Below are 22,310 nucleotides of genomic sequence, written 5' to 3'. Positions count from 1 at the left end.
GCGTTTTTTTAACCCTATATCGGACAAGTGACTATTTTTGGTAATTTCTGCATACATTACAAGACAGTGACAGTGTCCTCACTGTAACTGTTGCTGCCACTGTCTTGTCAACAGTGAAGGAGCTGCTTTGTTAGGTACCATGAAGTAATGGTACTAATGTAAGGAATGATGTTCAAAGGGATCATGTGGATGTGGGCAGGGGTCTGGATCAGCACTTATGTTGGTCTAATGTTCTAAAAGTGATCTTCTGATGTTCTAAATGTTCTAAGACACATGTTCCTTTCATCTGTCAGGTGTTTGTTGTGTATTTTTTGTATTTACTTTCATGTATTTATTTATTTATTTTTTAAAAATTATTATTTTTTGCCACTTACAGGTAAGGAACCAAATATAGTAACTTCATTGACCTTGATTTTCTGCATAATTAAAAAAAAAAGTAAAAATTTAACAAAAGTAATAAAATCTTGTTAAGTCCTTCAACAAGACACTAATGTTGAAAATTGGAATTTCAGAGTATTTCTATGAGTGACATATAAAGGGTTAATGATAACACTATTATATGTTTTTTACACTGATATATGAAGACAAATAAAAATAAACTTTTTGGATGGAAGTGAATTTCCTAGAATCAGCGAGGAGCTCTGGCACCTCCAACAAACCATGTCACAAAATGAGGAAATAAACAAAACTAATGCAAAGAAAAAAACACATCTGTTAGTTCTCTGTGAAGTGAACTTTGTGTACTGGTGGTAAATAAATAGCTTTCCTGGAACACTGACTGATGTTCTGCTGTGTACTGGGGCCCCTGTCAGTAATGGGCCCCTCATCATTTGCTCTGTCGGTGCTGGTTCAAATGTAAGGAAGCGAGGACACAGAAGTAACACCCGTACTCTGTTCAGAACGGTGTTAGTGGGTGTTGAAAGGCAGGACGGACGCACATGTGAACGTTCAGACTCTTGGTTGGATTTATTGTTGCTAAATGATGCACGCCATGTTGGTCAGCCACAGTTATACACTCACTCTGCTGCTCCCATGAGATTGTGTTTACCTTCAGCTCCCACCGGTGGCTTCTTCTAATGATGCTTTCAAGTGCTATGGGAATTATTGTAAATACTACTTAAGAACTCGAAAATTGCACATGAATGCTCCTCATGTTGTATTTTCCACTGAAGAACTGGAGCTGCTGTTAGCTGATGATTTTCAACATTCATAGCATACACAATTTGAAATAAATAAATAAATAGAAACGTATGGAAGTAAATCTGAGCCATCAGATATTGAATACAGGGTGGGGAAGCAAAATTTACAATATTTTGAGGCAGGGATTGAGAGACAGTGTATGACCAATTAGTTTATTGAAAGTCATGAGAATTTATTTGCCACAAGAAAATTGACATAATAGAAAATGTTTTTATTCTATGTGTCCTCCTTCTTTCTCAATAACTGCCTTCACACGCTTCCTGAAATTTGCGCAAGTGTTCCTCAAATATTCGGGTGACAACTTCTCCCATTCTTCTTTAATAGTATCTTCCAGACTTTCTCGTAATAGTTTTGCTCATAGTCATTCTCTTCTTTCCATTATAAACAGTCTTTATGGACACTCCAACTATTTTTGAAATCTCCTTTGGTGTGACGAGTGCATTCAGCAAATCACACACTCTTTGACGTTTGCTTTCCTGATTACTCATATGGGCAAAAGTTTCTGAAAAGGTATGGATAATAGTGTTAGGTATGATTATGACATCAATATATGTTTGGTTTCAAAACAATTGACGTAGTGCCTGCTGAGAAAAAACAACTACATGTTCATTGTAAATTTTGCTTCCCCACCCTGTAGTTCTATTTTCTAATTTGTATTTTTTATGGTTTAATTTTTTTTTTTTTTAGAAAAGTTGAATTTCACATTTTTTTACACATAGTTTCATAATCTGAATTCAACTATTAAAAAAAAAAAGGTTTTAATTCAATATTCTCAGATACAAGGTGTTTCAAATTCAACACAAAAAAATTCAATACAGCACAGACATCTTGACCAATGGAGTACAGAGCCACTTAATCTAACTTTCACCCAATCATGATCAAAAATCACATGACACTCAGGTAGTGGTGCACATACAGTATGCGACTAGTGTGTGAATCACCACGCTCTGGGGCGCCGTAAAGGGCGGGGGGGGGGGGGGGGGGGGGGGGGGGTAAACATGACAAATTCATGGGGCCCAGCATCTCCAGGGGGCCCAGTGGATATACAGGGTGTCCCATAAGTCTCCATACATAGGAGACAATACATATGGTTCTAACATGTATTTCTTTATATTTCTTCTTTATAGTTCTTCAGCAGTGGAGGACACGCATTGAAATGTGTTCCCGAAAAAATGGCACTCATATAGAGCATATTATATAAATAAAAATGGTTTATGTCAAGAAACGTTTAGTTTTCCTGTATATGGAGACTTATGGGACACCCTGTATATGTTAGAAGTTGGGAAAATTTGGTGTAAGCTCCGCAGTAAAAGAGAAGCACAGAAGCCAGGAGTCGGACGTTCAAAGTTAAGTTTTACTTTCATTTTCACACTTGCTGCAGTTTTTATGGTACTTATGAAACACATGCCTGTAGTTCCAGTTATTACAGTACGTTAATACCCACCACTCCAACAGATTTACAGATACTTTTTTTTCTTAAGGGCCCAAAACATTTACCTTCTATGGGGTCAACTATTGGTAGCGGCGCCCAAGGCTGTGCCTGTGCCGCTACCTGAGCATCATGTGATCTTTGGTGAAAGTTAGATCAAGTGGTTCTGTACTCCATTGGTTTTACTTGGTCAAGATGTCTGTGTTATATTAGATTTTTATATTGAATTTGAAACGCATTGTATTTGAGAATATTGGATTAAAATCTTTTTTAATAACTGAATTCAGATTATGAAAATGTATGTGTATTAAATTCAAATTACAAAATACAACTAATCAAAAAAATGCTTGTGAAATACAACTATTCAATATCTGATGGCACAGATTTACTTCCATAGATGTCGTAGCAAATGAATTAACACAGTGTTTCCCAACCTTTTTTGGCTCATGACCCCATTTTAACATCACAAATTTCTGGCGACCCCAGAACTTTTAAATTTTATCTTTTTTTTTTTTTTTTTTTTTTTACTAAAATGTATTTTTTTTTTGATCATGTAATAGTTTATTATACTATGTTGCAAATAAACGTTAATTTTAGACGACATTTAGGCTATATATACAATTAAATATATTTTTTAGAAGTAATTTTTTTTAACCAATTACTAGAAATTTCAGGCGACCCCATTTGAATTCCAGGTGACCCCATGTGGGGTCCCGACCCCAAGGTTGAAAAACACTGAATTAACACATTCCAAAACTGTTTCACCCAAGTAGCAGGTCACGATAAATTGCGTGTCAGACATTTTTCATTTCACTATGGGGTCAAAACACAGTAATGTCCCGTCAGAGAGCAAACTTTAATTGACTGCCATTCCAACATTTATTTCAATATAAAGTAGCTCCTTGTTTTGGATAATCCCTTAAGGTCCAACTAAAACAAAAATGAATTTAAAAGTGAAAATGTGGGTTATTTAACAACACTAACCTGTCAAATTGTCTCTAAAATTTTCCGTCAGAGAGATTTCAAATAATGTGTTTTGGCCCTATAACACAGATGTCAAACATGCGGCCCGGGGGCCAAATCCAGCCCGCCAAAGGGTCCAATCTGGACCGTGAGATGAATTTACAAAGTGCAAAAATTACCCTGAAGATATTAACAGTCAAGGGCATCAAACTCAAAAATAACAGCATAGCATCCTAGAAATAATGAGTCCAAATTTTCTTCTTGGTTTAATGTGAGAAAAATCATATGATATTTTGCCTCTAAATAATGGCAACGCCAATTTTTTCTCTTTGATTTATTGCAAAGAACATTAAATTCGGATATCCTTTAATAATAAAATGTCAATAACCTGAACAAATATGAACAACCTGAAATGTCTAAAGAAAAATAAGTGTAATTTTAACTGCCTGTTTTGTGTCTTTGTAGATCTGATCCATAATGCACATGTATAAATCATAAGTTGAGGCATAATATTGATCAAATTGTACACATTTTTCTTCAGAAATTTCAGTTTTTCTTCAATTATTCACATTTTTTTTTTTGGATAGAAATAGTTTCATCATTTAATGTTATTTTTTGCACTAACAAATTTGAAGCTGTCATTATTCATAGGCTATTATGTTATTATTTTATTGGTCTGGCCCGCTGGAGATCAAATTTGGCTGAATGTGGCCCCTGACCTAAAATGAGTTTGACACCCCTGCCCTACAACAACAAAAGAACCTCAAACATAATGCACTTGTACATTTCCGAAATCACAATTTGATCATCTTCTCGACAGCACGTGAAGGCAGCACGAGTGTTCGTCGTTTCCTTGATGACTTGTCAGACCCTCTAACCTCGTCGTGTGGAGTGTTTTGCTTAATGATGCACTCTGCTAGAGGACATTCAACATACACACACATTAACTCCCTGTTACATGGGTCAGTGCTGCAGAACAAAGAGCCAGAAGTTGCTCATTTCTCTGTCACTTTGCATATATGTGTGTGTGTGTACAGGTGTGTGTGTACAGGTGTGTGTGTGTGTGTGTGTACAGGGGGGTTTTTAGACAACTCTAGCTGCTGCGATTATACACCTATCTCATACCGCAGGCTCTTTCATACCTGACCAACTCAATCTTTCTGCGTCTCCTCAATAATCAGAGTGACAGCAAGCAACTAGACATATCTCACCCACTGGCTCCTCCAGAATGGGTATTGACCTACATATCAAATCATACGCTCCTGGCTTGTGTGATGGAGATTGCAGAGGGGTGTGTGTGGGGGTGGGGGTAGGTGTGGGTATAACACAGTATGATTGGCAGTCCTACTTTAGCAAACACGTTGCATCCCTGGGGTTTGTGCCTCTTCATATGTTCTAGGAGTAAAACACCATCCATGCACATCCGGACTTCCTGTGCTGTTCTTCGCTCTGCTACTGTAACAGTAGAACAGCTGAGAACACCTGCTTGTCTGCCTGTGTATTTTTATTAACGAGTCTGTGTCACCAAACTTTTAACAAATGGCCCCCGGCACCCTGACGCCCTGAAAAAAACCCAGCTCGGAAATTAAGCATCTGCATCATAAATCTTAGAAAGTTACAATAATTTGCAATTCACTCCCTCATCAGAGGCAATATTACCCTAATTTATTATCTCCCTGCACGAGGGGCGCGCAAAGGCCGTGGAGATAAGAGTTTATCAGGAGGGGGATTGATTTTCATTAACTGATTGTAATAAAGATGAACTGCCTGCCGTGCACGCTGACCAAGAGCCACACTTTATTGTAATTGGGACAATTTATTTCATGAGCCATTGGTTCTACTTTTTTGTCCCTCCCATTCTCTCCCCCCCATCTATTTTTTTTTTTTTTTAATCTGTCCCTGCTTCTCAAAGTGTGGATTTACAGGCTCGATGTTATAGAGCTGCACGTCCACCTCCATCACACATCCTATCCTGCATCACATTTGGGGCTCTGACGTCACAGCCCGTGCCCAAACCCCACTGATCCAACATTACCGTCCTTATTTCACTTTACAGCCAAGTGCTTGTCTAAATGATAATGTTATTTGTTCTCTTGTCTTTTCCTGTGATTCATGACACCTCCCAGCTGAGCATGTGCGATGCCTCTGTGTGTGTGTGTGTGTGTGTTTTGTGCCCGTCATATATGTGCTGACACATATTTCAGAGTGTGTCTCAGTGTGTGTGCAGCATCAGGTGACTTGTAAAGTGCAGGTCTTTGACAGATGATCTAAATCATCCAACCCACTCCACTCCACGCTGCGAGTTTACATATGAGACTGGAGATGGGTTCTGTACTCGGAGCCTTTGGCGTTTTTTATGAGCTGGAGGTGCGTGGGTGTACGGAAATAAATAAATAAAACAAACAAGAGGCTGCAGCTGTGGGTGTGGATGAGTGTAACCTAGTTATCCTTTAAAAGGGCCGTGACACTAATAACAGTTTCATCACTCAACAGGATCGGTGCGTGGCGTGGCCGGTTGGAAGAGGTTGCATCATTTGCATCAGAAACTTTCAAGGTCCTCGAGCTGCTGTGAGGAGGAAACATTTCCACACCTCCCCCTTTCTTTGCAGTGCGGTGAAGCATCCACCCATATAAACCCCACAAACAAAACATCCAGTTTGATTTTTTATTGTAAAATTGGAAAAAAAGGAGAGAAAGAGAGAAAAGCCCCAATAAGCATTTCTTATTGATACATATCTTTATCTTACCATAATCATAAAATTAAAAGGAAAAATAAAAGTGGCTGAATAAATAATAAATAAATAATTTGAAAATAAATAAAATAAATAAACATCAAGTTAAATACTTGACCTGATAAGTAATTATAAAATTATTAAATCATCAATCATTAATATGAAGTTAATCTAAGCAGCAAGTATTAAGACATTTCAACAGGGGAAAAAATGTTTGGTTTCTCAGGCTAATACAGAACACAGAGTTTTGTTTGTTTTTGTTTTTTTTTTTCCAAAGTTTTTTTTTATATAAAAAGATACTGCTTTCCCTGTCAGTTAATCCATGCTGTACTGACACTGCCACAAAATAGGTGGCACTCTCCTTAAAAAAAAGAAAAAAAAAAAAAAGAACCAAAAAAAGTAAGCAAAGATAAACAATACAACCTGTAAACAGCATTTTTCTCCATCAGGTTTTAAAGATAAAATAGTACTGAGATTTCTCTTTTGCGCCCTGTATGTCAGTAAAGTCTCCGGTCGGACCAGACCCCGTACTGACGGTTATATGTTTTTGTTTGCTTTGTGCTGAGAAACCAGAAAGTTAACATCTTTATAAAGCAAAAACCCACCCCCCAGCCCTCCCCGTCCCATGTCAAACACTAACCTATCTGTACCCAAAGAAAGGTCCTGTGCTGATTTTCCATAATATACAGATTTCATATTTATAATAAGCTACTATCCTTAGCATTCAAACCATAGTTAAAGAATCATTGTTAATACAAGGAGTACCATAATCATAATCTTTAACCCTCCCAGCCCCCATTGAGCATGCTCAGAGATTGAAAGGGCACTATGGTAGGATGAGAAATAGTCAAAGAATGGCAAAAATATTGATGCAAGAGTGAAAACGATGCAAAAGATACATTTTAGTTTGAGAACATGCAGCTAAATTAGAACACTATTGGAATTATTATTACTGCCGTTACCACTTCTGTTCTTTCTTGGTCATTTCAACATGTGTTGAAGTTTTTTATTTGATTTCTTGACTTTCTCTTCAGAGTGTTCCAGTGGATATGTACAGGATCTAAAGGCCGGTGGACTGCAGACAGTAAACGTACTCTGGTCTCCATCCACAAACCTTCACTGCTTTTAATTGTGTTCAATCAAACGTTTTTTTTTTCTCCATGGCAGAATAAAATTAGCTCAACATCTTTCAAACTCATTAAATTTCAGCCACAGCTGGCATCTTTAATTTGCATTACCCAAACTGTTGTGAAGGCCACATTTAATTTGATTTTAATAATTTACAAAACTCTCCAGTAGAAATCCCATAAGAAAGGATTTCTGAGTGGGTTTGGAAGGCCCTGTATGGCCTGGGGACAGAACAGCGTTCGTATATCACAGCTTCTTAAAGCTGCTCGGCCCTGACAGTAACTCACCAGAGGCAAAACGCCGTCTTCTGGAAAATATAGAGCTTTCACTGAATAAAAAAGAAAAACCTTTTGTATGTCATGTTGCCTGAATTGACCCGTCTCCTGAAATGTTTCACTGCTTTCAAAAAAAGTCATGTATTTTATCCTATTCCTGAAAATTCATGTAATTTCCTCTTAGAAATGTATGCTATTGGAGGAATCTGGCACACATTTAAAGTCTGACGTGGACATGCTTGCATAATTTGGCAATTCACAATGAGAAAAAGGCATATTTTGTTTTAACAGCATCAAAGTGCTGCTTGCAACAGAACAATATACAGTGAAGGAGGGTAAACATGTGTAAAGTGTCGACTGAAAATTACACACCGCCTTCCTTCCTAATCACACGAATAAAAAAGAATGAGCTGCAGTAAAAGTCAAAGAAGGGATAAAGCGTATTCAGAGAAGTCCTAAAGAAGCCGCTACGACGATAACTTCTGCGGTACAGTAGTGTGCTTTGTGCAGACTGTGGATGAGGCCGCAGAGACGGCATTGTGATGCTGAGAGAAGCACTGATGTGTCGAAAGTTTAGAGAAATGATCAGAGCTCTGAGGTCTCGCTGAGTCCTGAGGGGCACGCTGCTTCAGAGAGCAAACTGAGTTCACCAACAGACGAGTGGGAGAAACATGAATTATAAGACAGAGCGGATGGTAGCTCAACAAATACCAGGCTGAAATGGAGAACTGAAAGGCAAGTCCAAAAGCAAACAAATTAACACAAAACCTGATTTGATCTTGGATGTAGCGTGTGGTACGTCTCCTTCTGTAAACGCATCAGCATGAGGTGATGCCGGTTGAGTTAATGAAGCAGACCTGAGACGGTGTGATGTGTCGTGACCACACTGTATAGGAGCCATGTGTGACCGCCGCTAATGGTAAGCTGTCGTCTTGTTGAAGCAGCAGCAGCTGTAGCAGCTACACTTACAGGCCTGCCGCTGTCTAATTGATGGATCATTTTGCTCTTAATTTGACCTCCTAAGGCTGTTCCTCACCGTGTACAAGCTCTTACTGTGCTATTATACCCTTTGGAAAAAAAATACAGCTGCTCTTCACTGAAGAACTCATACGATCTAGTCTAAACAATATATAAACATCCTGTCACAGCCGCGGAAAAACACCAACCTTTGAGCTTCTATGTAATAATAAAGTACAATGAGGTGTCAAGACTGGATGTGTCAGGTTTGGGGCCCGCTCAGAGGCTCCACATAGCAGCTACAAGGGGTAAGGGGGGATGAAAAAATGACTACTTTTTCACTCATCCAACCACTGAGAGAAAAATGAACTCTGTCAGTCAGTCAATTCATTCAAAATGCCAATGTGGAATTGATTGTGCATCTCTTGCCCCGCAGTGCTGCTCCCCATCGGATCAATATTATCATTATCCTAATTATGCAGTGGGTTAGCGCTCAGTCCCCGTGAACCGATGGTCCCTATTAAGAGAAAGATATGCTGGCACTTGGAGGTGAGGGGAGAGAGGGTGGAAAAGGGGGAGGAAAGAGGAGGAAGAGGAGGAGGGGAGGGGGGGGTGTCCTCCCTCCTGCTGGGAGCAGCTGGAGCAGCTTGGCAGCAAGAGAGGCCGCGACCCGCCACCGACGGACGGTGACACGCCGATGGAAATTTTTACAACTGCTGTCAAGCTCATTTGTATATTTTATTAAGCAGTTACAGATGCTGCTCCGTTTTACTGCTGCGGATCCGGCTCGGCCTGCTTGGCACTTTTACCACAGTGCTTTATGGTCAGATTATCTGTAATATTGAGGCTTTAATGACGACACGGCTCGACCCTTCGCTTCTGTAAGTTTGCAATGACGATCAATTAGAAGGTGGATGTATCTGATGAGAACAGGAGGCGGCGTTACACGGCTAAACACGCTATAGCTGTTTGGTGTTTGCTTTAAGAGGTTTGTTATTGTGTCACATTTGGCACTACGGGACTGTTCTCTCTCCTTCCTCAGACACAATAACACCGACACATCACACCTCCGAGATGAAACACTGAGATGGAGATGGAGTAATGAGTGGCAAAACAACATATCTGAACATGCCCGAAACAATGTCTAACCCACATATTCTACGCCACTAAAATAGTATAGCTTTATTTTTTTTTTTATACATTTTTCTGTATGTTTTAATATTCTCAAACCCAATAGCTATAAATGCAAAAGGAAAAGAAACCAAAACCCCTTTCCTCTTTTTTTTAATCAACCTGAAGCTAGTATTTCTTCTTAAGTTTAACTTGTAATATTATTAGTAGTAGTTTGTAGTATTAGTATCATTAATACTATATATTACTGTTCAGAACAATAAAAATGTTTGGTCCTTTGGTCCCTTAGGGGTGAAAGATTTGCAGTTCTACTGTTGCTAATGGAAACCTCAGTGACCTCCAAGAGTCATAGTTCTGCGCTTGCTGAGAGAGACGGTGAGAGAGTAAGAGAAAGAGGGAAGAGAAAGAAAGTCTGTCAGTGGACTCATAGAATAGCTTCTTTTTTCCACTGTTTTTCTTGATCTTCAAGTTTTAACCCTCATTTGTCCAGTACAGTAAAAGCCACAAGCGCCTCTTTCCTTATATATATGTGTATATAATATGTATATAGAAATCTATTTGTTGTTGCTGCTTTTTTGTTTGTTAGTTTGTTGCTTAATTAACAATTCAAGTCTCAACAAGAAAAAAGTTCTGTTGTTCAGTCTCATCACATCTTTTTTCAATTTTTTTTTCCTCTCGTCTTTCTTGCACTGTGCCATCTGGTACTGTTAAGTCCCCCGGTGAAGCGCCTCCTCTTTCACATCTTCTTTTTTTTCTGCCATAACCTATATCTTCATAATAAGTAAATGCTGATATGTCTTCAAAAATTCCTTATGTGTTGATTTTTTTTAAAACATATTTTGCTTTCAAAGAAAAAAAGTTGAACTCCTCCGAGATATCTTCACGTGTCCTCTAAAACCTGCCAAATAGAAGAAACGGAAAATTAGCCATTTCAGATCTCACTTGCTCATTAAACTGTCATTCAAAAGATCCATTTCTTTAAACTTCATAGTTCAATATGGCTCCATTATATCAGTCTAATGGTCTGGAGAGAGCTAACCCACACAGGCACACCGATCAATCTTTGTCAATCACCATGGTGACAGATTTTGCCATAATTAACACGCCTGCTGTGCCGCATATGAAATCAACCCCTATAGTTTGGACAAATGTGCAGATACCACAGCTCTGCAGAACCTTAACCCATAAAGACCCAGGGCTATGTTTGTGGTAGTTCTCAAATAAATTTCTCTCTAGTTCACTTTTCTAAAGTGGTTTATCACCATTTATGATATTACTTATCTCTATAGTTTGAAACTTTCACTGTAAATCATGTATTTTCCTACATTTTGATTTAGATGTTCATGAAAATTTTGAGTTAATTCCAGGGTTATTATATCAAAACACAGAAAACTGAAGAAAAAGTGAGTTTTTCAGCAAATATATCACTAACTGAACATATAAACAAGTGTCTCCATCCACTGTCATTGATCCAACTCCACGGGTTTTACTGGTGAATCAATGTTGTAGAAGATGACGGTGTTTCCACAGTAACTATGGAGCCTCTGAAGGTCCAAATGGATCATATCTGATGACCATGAAAAGATGACAAACTGCATTTTACACCAATCATTTACATGTATTGATAGGATAGTGGATTAACAGGTATTAAATATAATATATCAAATCAGTAGATGCTTTTGGTTGTCAGTGGAGGTTTGGGTCTTTATTTTTCACAAAACACTGACTTTGCATTCACATCGATTTTAATTGTGTAAACCTCTTTTCACAAGAAGTAAAAATTTAAAGTTTGCCAGAAGAAACAACTGACAATCCTTAAAGTGGAGTTAGTCTTCATCTGTACATCAAGGGTCTAAATCAGGGGTGTCAGACTCTTTTTAATTCAGGGAAACCATTCAGCCCAATATTATTTCAAGAGGGTCAGACCATTAAAATAATTGCATAATAACTCTTAGATTTTCTCATTGTTTAACTGCAGAAAGTAAAATCAAGTTATGTAAATATTTACATTTAAAAACTGTCCTTTCACACAAAACAACCTGAAATTTCCTCAGAAAAGTAAGTGCAATTTTAACCATATTATGACTCAATGTATCATTTACAGTCGCGGAAAAAATTATTAGACCATCAAAAGTCATCAGAAACAATGGTTATGCAATCAAGTACTAACTCCTGTGTGCATCATGTGACTAAAACAGACAGAAAAGAAAACATGGAATGCCTGTTCCATGCCTGCACTGTTTCTGTCAGTACAATACCATAGATATTGATGTAAGAACTGAGGTGATTACCTCCGCCAAGGAGGTTATGTTTTTGCCAGGGTTTGTCTGTCTGTTTGTCTGTCCGTTAGTGTGCAACATAACTCAAAAAGTTATGGACAGATTTGGATGAAATTTTCAGGGTTTGTTGGAAATGGGATAAGGAAGAACTAATTAAATTTTGGTGGTGATAGGGGGTGGGGGGGCCCACGGGGGGGCCACTGATCAGCCTTGGTGGAGGTCTGCGCTCTCCGAGTGCTTCTAGTTTTGGTTATTATCAAGAAAACATGGAAAATGGTTAGATATCAGCTCTTAAATTAAACTCTTATGAGCTATTTTTGTTGTTATTATTATATTTGTCCGAACAAATGTACCTTTAGTTGAACAAGAAATTGAAGAAAACAAGGGTGGTCTAATAATTTTTTCCACGACTGTACATGTGTGCATTACATATTGCAACAGATCTACAAATGCACAAAACATTTAATAGCAACTATAATATCGTTAAAATTTTGGATTTTGGAGTTTTCTTTGTTGATATGTTCTTATGCTACTGGTCGGACCCACCTGAGATCAAATTGAGCTAAAGTGAGTTTGACATCCTTGACTGTTAACATCTTCAGTGTCAGTTATTCACTTTGCGAATTCATCCTGCGGGCCGGATCGGAACCCTTGGCGGGTTGGTTTTGGTCCGTGGGCCTTATGTTTGACACCCCTGATGTAAACCTTGAAGCGTTCTGACACCTCACCTGTGCTGCTGCAGTGAATACTGAAGGTAGGCTGTGTCAGTAAGGGCGGCTGGCATCCTTCGGTCTCTTTAGTTGGACTTTCAACCTCTTCATCCCGATCTGAAAGCCATTCATGGCTTGAATAGCTGCCTGTGCACTAGCAGGGTTGTCGAAGCTCACAAAACCTGGAGAAAAGGACAAGTTCATTAGCGCTAAGAGACCAAGAGTCACGCAGGCTTTAACATGAGGATTTTAGGAGCAGTGTTTAATACAAAGGACTGAAACTACTGGAAAACAGCTGAGAAACGTCCTCATACGTCATCTGGTTCTTCAGAAAACCAGCATCTAGAGTAGTTTGTGATGTAACATAGCTTAGGTGGACATCACATGTTGTCACAGGTTCATGTGGACAGCCTGTGATAACATGTTATTTTCTATATGAACACAACTAGTATAATGATAAATATATTTTCTGTTGCTGTTTGGGTCCATGATGCACCTCCTCGCCCCATAAACATTACTGTATTGGACTACTGCTGCAAACACACTGACATGTACACTTTATATCCTGCTAAAGTTTCTGTTATTATTTTTTTTTAATGCATGGGATTTAACAAAGAGAGAGAAAGAGAGAAACAGTATCTCAGTTCCCTGTCCTGTGTATATAGTGAATTGACAATAAAAACCATGTAGCGTAACATCCATTTTTAGCAAAAATAAAATAAGGAACACTATTATAGGACTTCAATAACAACTGTAGGAGCTTTAATAAAATACAATAGTTATAACTGTTCCAAAATTGTGATTATTTATTATTTTTTATATTTTTTCAGATCATTTTTAATTCAGTTAAGCTTGTTTTAGGAAGTTTTCAAACGCTTTTTAAAAATATAATTCTCATTTACTTTTGGTGTCAGTTTTATTGTTTTTGTGTGTCATGTGTGCATGTATGATATCAGATATGATCTATAAGCCAGTATTTATTAGAAGGCCCCATATTGTGGAAACCTGTTTTATCCTTGAACACCAATCAACGATTAATGTTAATGTTGGCCTCAGAGTTTATTCTAACATGAAAACAACAATGAATTTAACTGCAATTTAGTTTCTATTTAGCTTTCAAGTTTTTGAAAATGATCTTTTTATTTTTTTTTCTATTAATGACATTTCTTTTTTAACTACACAACCCTGATACAGCGTTGCTATTATGATGCTACATGAATTTGAATCCAAAGAACATGGAACACCAAGCTTAAATAGACATACTGCTCAACACAGTTTTGTGGTAACCAGGGTTTAGGAGGGTTTATACTGTGGTAAGCATGAAGACAGTGTGTACATCTTTAATATTTCTAATCATGCAGGATGCTGACATGTCATCTGCTGACTCTCCTGTGCAGGTGAGAACTGGTGATGTGGTTAAGGACCTGTTGATTCCAGAATATTGTTCATTCTAGTAATAAATTAGGTCATCTCTGTCAATATGTGTTATTTTTAGCTACAAAAGCACAAAAAAAATACAAAAATGAATGAGCACAAGTCGCTGTTGGAGAGCAAACACAGTTCACCATGGACAGGCATGTCTGCTGCAGACACAAAACCCCCCTGGAACATTTCCCCCCAGATAAACCCCTCCTCAAACCTATGCTGAACATCCTGTTTCCATCATGTGTAAAAATAAAGCCTTGAAAATTCAGTGACCAGAAACTGCAGTGGAGTGTGTCTCTGCTTGATGCGCTCCCCTGTGTCTGTGGTGTCATTAGGAACAGTCGATGACCCGTGAAAAACAGCAGGAGCCTCTCCACGTCCACAGCCACCTGGGAGACGTGTCTGCCTGGCCTGCTTGGCTCCGGGTCGGCCCGTTAGGGCAAAGACCGGGCAGCGACGAGGCTTTGAGTGGAAGTATGAAGAAAGTATACAAGCAGGGAAAGGAGGTGACCTCCTAACCCACCATCACGTTAACACGTTCGGGTGGTGAGATAAGATGGAGTGGAGATGCAGGCTTAGAGCTCTAAGCCCTCCTCTCAGTCCTGTCACACATTACAAGTGTGCTTTGTCTCTTTCCGGCTGCTTCCCTGTCTTTTGCACGCCATCAATCTAAGTTTATCCCCTCTTTCTCCTCTCTAGATTAATTACACCAGTGTGCTCCCTCCTTCCAGACCTAACATTATGTTGTAAATGCATAGTGTATAAGTCAATACTGCAAATAGGTCTTCTTTCATGAATTTATATGTTATTAAGTCCCCCCGGGGAGACAGCACTGGTGATCAATTTTGCCCAGGGTTCTACGGTTCCCTGAAGTGAAAACAAATGCTGATCCATAATTGTCCTTTGCTCCCCTCTCCTCCTCCCTACTCCCTCCCCCCTTTTTCCCAGCATCTCTTCCTGCCTCCTCAAAGTTTTTATAAGCCCTGGGGCTTGCTAGTGTGCATAGGCTGACAGAGCTAAATGGGACAGGAGGCATGGAGGTGTGTGAATCAGCCTCAGCGGTGAGCCTATTGACAGATATTGGGGTTACAGAACGGTGATGTGGATGCTGATACAGCACCTCAAGGTTTCCAGGTCACACAGCTGCCAAACAGAAACAAGGACATGGACTCTGATCGACTGCATCATGGCTAGTTTGGCTACAATGTATTCATTGCATTTTTTTCCCCTAGCGCGGATGCCAAAACACAGCAGTCATCAAGATGCAAATTCAGGTCAGTCAGTCAGGGTAAGATCATTCAAGCTTCGGTGTCTGCGTGCTGTCAAACGTCATCAGAGTCCACGGCACAAGAGGAAACTTACTTTTCCTCTAACAAGAAAGTCTGTTGTTTTGTGAGCAGCATGAAAATAATAAATAAAAAACTTCCATTATTGTGAAAATGGAGCTTTCACCATGAAGCTTCACGCCTTAGCTGTGAGTTTTTACACAACACCCACAAATGTCTGAATATTTTGAGAAAACTATAGAGATCACATTGCAAATAAACTCGCTTGGTGGATTTGGTGGAAAATAATTCTGTCATGTATTGTAATCCACTGCACATTTCCCTTGCGTGTGCTTTGTGAGTTTATTTTTCCTGTATTTGTCTCTACTTCTTCACATCCTCTTACTGTATGCAGACACATAATTAGAGTAAAGCCTGTGCATCCAGATCTGCCACTGATTTACCTTTATATGAATGGATAAAAACTCTGTATAATCCACTATACTCTGACCACAGACACACATCTTTATGTATGTAGTAGATAGGGGTCCTGTATGGATATGTAAAACTGTACATGGTGTGTTGCGGTGCCTGTGTGAATAACTCACCAAAGCACTTGCTCTGGTTGGTCGCCCGGTCCATGAAGACCTTAGAGGAGATGACGGTGCCGAAGGGCAGAAACATCTGCATGAGTTCATTGTCTCCAAACTCCTGCGGCAGGTGGTAGATGAACAGGTTACAGCCCTCTGGACCTAGACACAGAGAGAAGAAGAAAAAGACATATTTGATATACCTGATATATTTGATCAGTTCAGTCTTTCATGTAGACTTAAGCATGATCAATGGGAATATAGTGTATTTCTGCCAAATTAAGACATGATTGTGAGCCTTTTTAAACACAAACTAAACTGAAGGTTGATATTCTGATTCTGCGTGGATGCCTGTAACACATTTTTAAACATATTTAATTTTAACCAACTTTAATGACGGATGATGTCTTTGAGGGACACAGTCAAAAAGAAGTAAATAATAAATTAATTCATTGGAATTCACTGATAAATGTGCTCTAAAAATACATACCCTCAACTGAGGGCATATGTTGACTTAGAATATACATGAATCTATGGTTCAGTAATAAAACATAAAGTAAATCAAATGTAACAGTGATAAGCACTGGACATTTTTAATAGATACAGATAGATCAAACAGCATACTGAACAGAAGAAATAAATGTACCCATGAAGAACTACATGGGTATATGACATGGATCTATTTAAGATAAGATATACTTTATTGATCCCTCAAGGGGAGAATTCAAATATTATATTTTATATATATATATATATATATATATATATATATATATATATATAACATCATTCAATATTTGTGTCCTCTGAAGGATATTCATTCTCAAAGGCAGGTGAATGTTTGCACTAAGTAAAAAATTATAAAAGTCTAATCTACTCTGAGATGGGTGCTTCTATGAAACTGGTCCCTAAAAACAGGACAGAGGGGCTAAAAATTCAAACCAGATGTAGACTAATGTTATGAAGAAAGTTTGGAAGCACTTTGGGTCTATTTTAAAAATAAATATTTACTGAGATATAAGAGAGACTATTTTTCAGATGAAACATATTTTTATATTGTTTTTATATTATTTTTATACAAGAATCCACATGTAACACGGTAAGAAGGATACTAAAATTATGCGCTACTATTTTTTCAAATATCTTTTTATTCTCTCACAGTTACATTTTGGGAATTGGAGCAGTTATGCAAGGCAGAGTGTTTCACAAAAATGACCGCTGTTGCAAAATCACTCGTGATTTATATGTGTCTAAATGGGCAGGTTCTGCATGTAACAAGAGTGGACACAATGGGACATGAAACCCGGAATGAGACTGAGAGTCATGAAAAACCTGCATGTCTGGATTAAAAAAACCACTAGGATCTTAAATTTAACAGTGTCTTGATTTATAGTGATACATAAGACCATTTCAAGCCATGTTTTCCAGATCAAATGCACTGACACCTAGGTAGCTTTTCCTGTCCCAATTTTGGTCCTATTTTTAGCCACAATATTTTATCAAAAATTCATTAATTTTGGGATGGCTCATAGCAAGAGTATACTTTTTTTTGCATCTATCTGAGATTATCATTCGGTACATTCTGGGAGGAAATATGTCTAAATTTCTCTTTGATTATTGGGTCTAAAAAGCTGGAAAAGTGCCAGATACCAAAATGAACCCAGTTTCATAGAAGCACCCAGAATGTACTGTGATTAGGTTTGATTTACAGATGTTTTGCCTCTGTCCAGCACCTAATACAATACAATACAATTTTCATTGTTTTGAACAATAAAACATGTGTACACTGACAGACAGTTCACCTCTTCAATTGAAGAATCTATACTCAAACAGCAGGAAACCGTTTATTTAAATAGTACATGCATCATTACACTGACAGTACTAAAGTGCATCCCCATGTTTATATTCTAAGGTTTAGCCAATGAACCTCTTTCCTCAGCCTCTCAACCATCATCTTCAAACCAGCACCCTTATCAACTTATACAGTATATCATGATGAATATTGTAATCATATTTTTTCCGTAACGCCTTCTGCTACTTTAAATCCTCCTCCATGCAGTTATTAAACTGGAAATTTAAGACATAACCATCATCCGCAATATATGACTGCTGTTCACTGTTCAGAATAATTCACTGGAAATTACATAACTTGAATGCCACCTGAAGGATTTAGAGGAGCTAAACACTTCATAACATAACACTGAATGTCTTTAAATCTGCAGTAGGTGTCGAGGAGGATTGGATACCATCACAATGCTCTGTGAGTCACTTTGAATATCTTCAAATAAGCTGCCCCAATTTCCCTTCCATGTTTTCATTAATTTTTTTTCCCATCCGGGCTGCACTGCCAGTGTTCTCACAGCAAGGATTTGATTATATAACTGCTAACCTTTACTTATAAAATACCATTGGCCCATGCAGATAATGTAGAACCTGTCTTTTTTTGAGATACAGCCGTATTAACACTGTTCTACACTCCTCATCCTTTATGTATCTTTTACATTAGATGAGATGTGAACTGTATGAACTAATATTGTTCTTTCACCCATTCCACTTAATTGGACTATTATAAAGAATGAAATGTGTGTGCTGAGAAAAATAATATTGTTCTCTCGCCCTCACATTTTTATATATGTATTATACAGAATGAAGTGTGTACAGTGCAAAGGCAATATTGGCCTCTCATGCTCATCTTCTTTATATACCTATTACAAGAGATGACATGTATGAAGTGTAAAAGTAATAATGTTCTCTCACCCTCACCTTCTCTCTGCTGCTGCTGCTGAATGACCTGGGGTGGTTGGGGCAGTGTCTGGCCAATGGGAGTCAGCGTAGTGGCTGGGTAGATCGCTGCAGGACGAAAAAAAGAGAAAGGAAGAAGAGAGAGTGAGTGAGAGGGAGAGAGGGAGGGGAGTGTAAAAATGTGGATCCCACAGAGAATGATGTCAAGGATGCTTAAGGTCGATCACACAAGCATTACATGTGTAATCAAACGCTCTCTGATGTTACGTTCTGATGCTCTGTCCTACACCATATAAATTCACACAGGCTCGTAAAAAGAAGGTTTTTAATGGAAGCTGAACTGCAGTCACGTCCTCCTATTTGGCATATGCTGCATTTCCTCAATAAAAACTACAAAAACTGGTACACTAGGGCTGAGTGATACAGGCAAAAATGTTATCATGTTTAAAACTTTCAGTAAAGTTTAAAGGCTGAATTGGTCTCCTGAGTGAAAGTTATCATCAAACAGCCGAACATTTTACAGATCAGAGGTAGAAGCCGGTCAGACGCGGCGGCTGTAAACCATCCATTCCCAAAGACTGGGTCGGGACCCTCAGGTGGGTGGAAGATTTTATTTGGGTCGCCAAATAAATTTACATCTTAAGCAGTTTGAAAACTTTCAACAGCAAGTTTGTTGTCTGATAGCGGTGTATGTTCATGTTGTTCTAATAACTGCACATAGAGCCTTTAATCTATATATGATCTGTTTGTTGTAGTAGAGAAAATGTTATTAATGAACAATATGTACTTAAATCACAGTACTGATTTGTTGAATCTCTTCTACTCACTCACGATAATACTATTGGATGATGCAGAAATGGCAGTATAAATGAATAACATGTGAATAAAGTTGTTCTTCTAACAATTTGTAGATCTAGTCTGTTGTGAACTGGGTCATGATGGTTTGTCATTCTTAAAAAGTGGGTCCGTGGAAAAAAAAGTTTGGGAAATGCTGCTTTAAACATTACAATATGCTGGCCTTCTTCTTCTTTCTCGGGTTAGTTGAACTAGATGCTAGCATAGTGCTGCCCTCTACTGCCCTATGACATGCACATGTATGTTGCACATCAGACCTCTGGATGTAGTAAAAATTATTATCATTTTATCTTCCACTCTGTTAACAGCCAGGCCTTTGATAAAGGTCAGCAAGAACAAACAAAGACTAGTTCTTCAATGCATTCTGGGAGAAACGTCTGGTGCCTGGCGTCATATAAGCTTTCACATTTAACAACACAAACACACTTTTTTTTTAACACTTTGTGGCTCTCAAGTGTTGTCCAACAAAATTCAGTCTTCAGGTGCTTTATCGAAATCTTGCCAGCCAATGCAAATGTCAAAATGAAGAGTTGAAGAGCTTCTGTCCACATCTGTGGACTTGAAGGCTTTGGATACAAGAACAGTGTAATGCATTAAAATGAGAATTTGTACAAAATCAGTATATGTGTACTTCTATGAAACTGGGTTCATTTTGGTTCCTGGCACTTTTCCAGCTTTTTTAGACCCAATAATAAAAGAGAAATTAAAACATATTCCCCCCCAGGATGTACCTAATGATGACCTCAGATAAACGCAAAAAAATTATACTCTTGCTCTAAGCCATCCCAAAATTAATGAATTTTTAATAAAATATTGGGGGCCAAAAATAGGACCAAAATTGGGACAGGGAAAGGTATCAAGGTGTCAGTGCATTTGATCTGGAAAATATCGCTGAAATGGTCTCATACACCATTATAAATAAAGACACTGTGTTAAATTTGAGGATCCTAGTGATTTTTCTAATCCAGACATGCAAGTTTTTCATGAATCTCAGTCTCATTCCAAGTTTTGCGTGTAACCCATCGTGTCCACAGATGTTATATGCAGAACCTGCCCATTTAAACACATATAATGATGATTTTGCAACAGCAGTCATTTTTGTGAAACCTTCTCCCTTGCAGATTTACTTCAATTCCCAAAATGTACCTGTGAGAGAATAAAAGACATTCAAAAAAATAGTAGCACGGAATTTTCGTGTCCTTTTTACCATGTTACATGTGGATTTTTGTATAAAAATAATATAAAAATGTGTTTTATCTGAAAAATTGTTTCTTTTATCTCAGTAAATATTTATTTTTAAAACAGACCCAAAGTGCTTCCAAACTTGCTTAATAACATTAATCTACAGGGTGGAGAAGCAAAATTTACAATATTTTGAGGCAGGGATTGAAAGACAGTGTATGACCAATTAGTTTATTGAAAGTCATGAGAATTTAAATCTTCAAATCATATTTTACTGCATTTCTAACGGTCTTGTTGTCTGCCTCAAGTTCAATTGCCATTTTTCTCATGGATTTGGTTGGATCCTTTAGGATTTTGGATTTGAGAGCTTTAATAAAAGCTTTGGTACGTTTTTTGTTGCTTCCTCCACTTCCAGACTTTCTCGTAATAGTTTTGCTCATAGTCATTCTCTTCTTTACATTATAAACAGTCTTTATGGACACTCCAACTATTTTTGAAATCTCCTTTAGTGTGATGAGTGCATTCAGCAAATCACACACTCTTTGACGTTTGCTTTCCTGATTACTCATATGGGCAAAAGTTTCTGAAAAGGTATGGATAATAGTGTTAGGTATGATTATGACATCAATATATGTTTGGTTTCAAAACAATTGACGTAGTGCCTGCTGAGAAAAAACAACTAAATGTTCATTGTAAACTTTGCTTCCCCACCCTGTACATCTGGTTTGAATTTTTAGTCCCTCTGTCCAGTTTTTAGGGACCAGTTTCATAGAAGCACCCATATCGAGCAATTAGGAGTCAAATCTGCCTCTATTACAGCCCTGTTAGCCTCTATAGTTGAGGTAAATCTATTTGCAGGTCTCCATTTGAAGACTGTAAAACCTCACAGATACTGTAGAATACAACAACAAACAGAATGCAGCTCTCACCTGTGTATTGCTGTACCCCGGTGAAGGCTTGCTGCAGGGTGTCAGCAGCCGTGGGGCTCTGGGTGGAGTAGGGCGGCAGGCCGTTGGTGTACACAGTCTCCACAGCAGGGTGTCCGTTGGGCTGATGAGGGATGCCGGTGAATCCGTTGACGATGGGCGTTACGATGCTTGGCACGGCAGAAGTGGTGATGTTGGCTGGTGGAGAACTGAGGCCTGCTGGGGAAAAAAAAAAAAAAAAAAGGTTTACTGTTACCGGATGACAAGCGCTGGCTTTATCTACATAGTTTTCTTTACATCCTGCTGATACTACTAAATACTTCTACGGGTCTAGCAATATAAGATGTAAGCAGGTGTATACACAGACATGCTTTCTTATTGTGTATACTGAGTAAACACTTGCACGTCTGCTCGCATAAGCAGAGACACACATACGCACACACCAAAACACACAAAGCTTGTGACCGCGAGCCACACTGCATCTCCTCTCTAATGCAAGGACACGGGTGCGACGTGAGTCT

The 22,310-nt window shown here is 38.4% G+C and overlaps 1 protein-coding gene across 8 annotated transcripts in view; it reads right to left on the bottom strand.

Moving 5' to 3' along the window:
* Positions 1 to 6,560: 6,560 nt before the first annotated feature.
* celf5a (cugbp, Elav-like family member 5a) overlaps positions 6,561 to 22,310 on the bottom strand; it is a 225,994-nt gene continuing 210,244 nt past the window's right edge. For 4 of the 8 annotated variants that reach the window (XM_030132527.1, XM_030132533.1, XM_030132531.1 and 1 more), the window contains exons 8-12: positions 21,793 to 22,008; positions 18,842 to 18,934; positions 16,103 to 16,246; positions 12,823 to 12,986; positions 6,561 to 10,713 (exon numbers count right to left, since the gene is read on the bottom strand). In XM_030132527.1, the coding sequence (XP_029988387.1) occupies positions 12,859 to 12,986; positions 16,103 to 16,246; positions 18,842 to 18,934; positions 21,793 to 22,008 (581 nt within the window). In that variant the 3' untranslated portion in view covers positions 6,561 to 10,713; positions 12,823 to 12,858. The remainder of the gene's footprint in view (positions 10,714 to 12,822; positions 12,987 to 16,102; positions 16,247 to 18,841; positions 18,935 to 21,792; positions 22,009 to 22,310) is intronic. The other 4 variants (XM_030132534.1, XM_030132535.1, XM_030132530.1 and 1 more) reach the window with 3 other exon arrangements.

The sequence above is a fragment of the Sphaeramia orbicularis genome, chromosome 4 (genome assembly GCF_902148855.1).
Source record: "Sphaeramia orbicularis chromosome 4, fSphaOr1.1, whole genome shotgun sequence".
NCBI classification, from domain to species: Eukaryota; Metazoa; Chordata; class Actinopteri; order Kurtiformes; family Apogonidae; genus Sphaeramia; species Sphaeramia orbicularis.
This window is presented reverse-complemented; position numbering and strand designations above follow the sequence as displayed.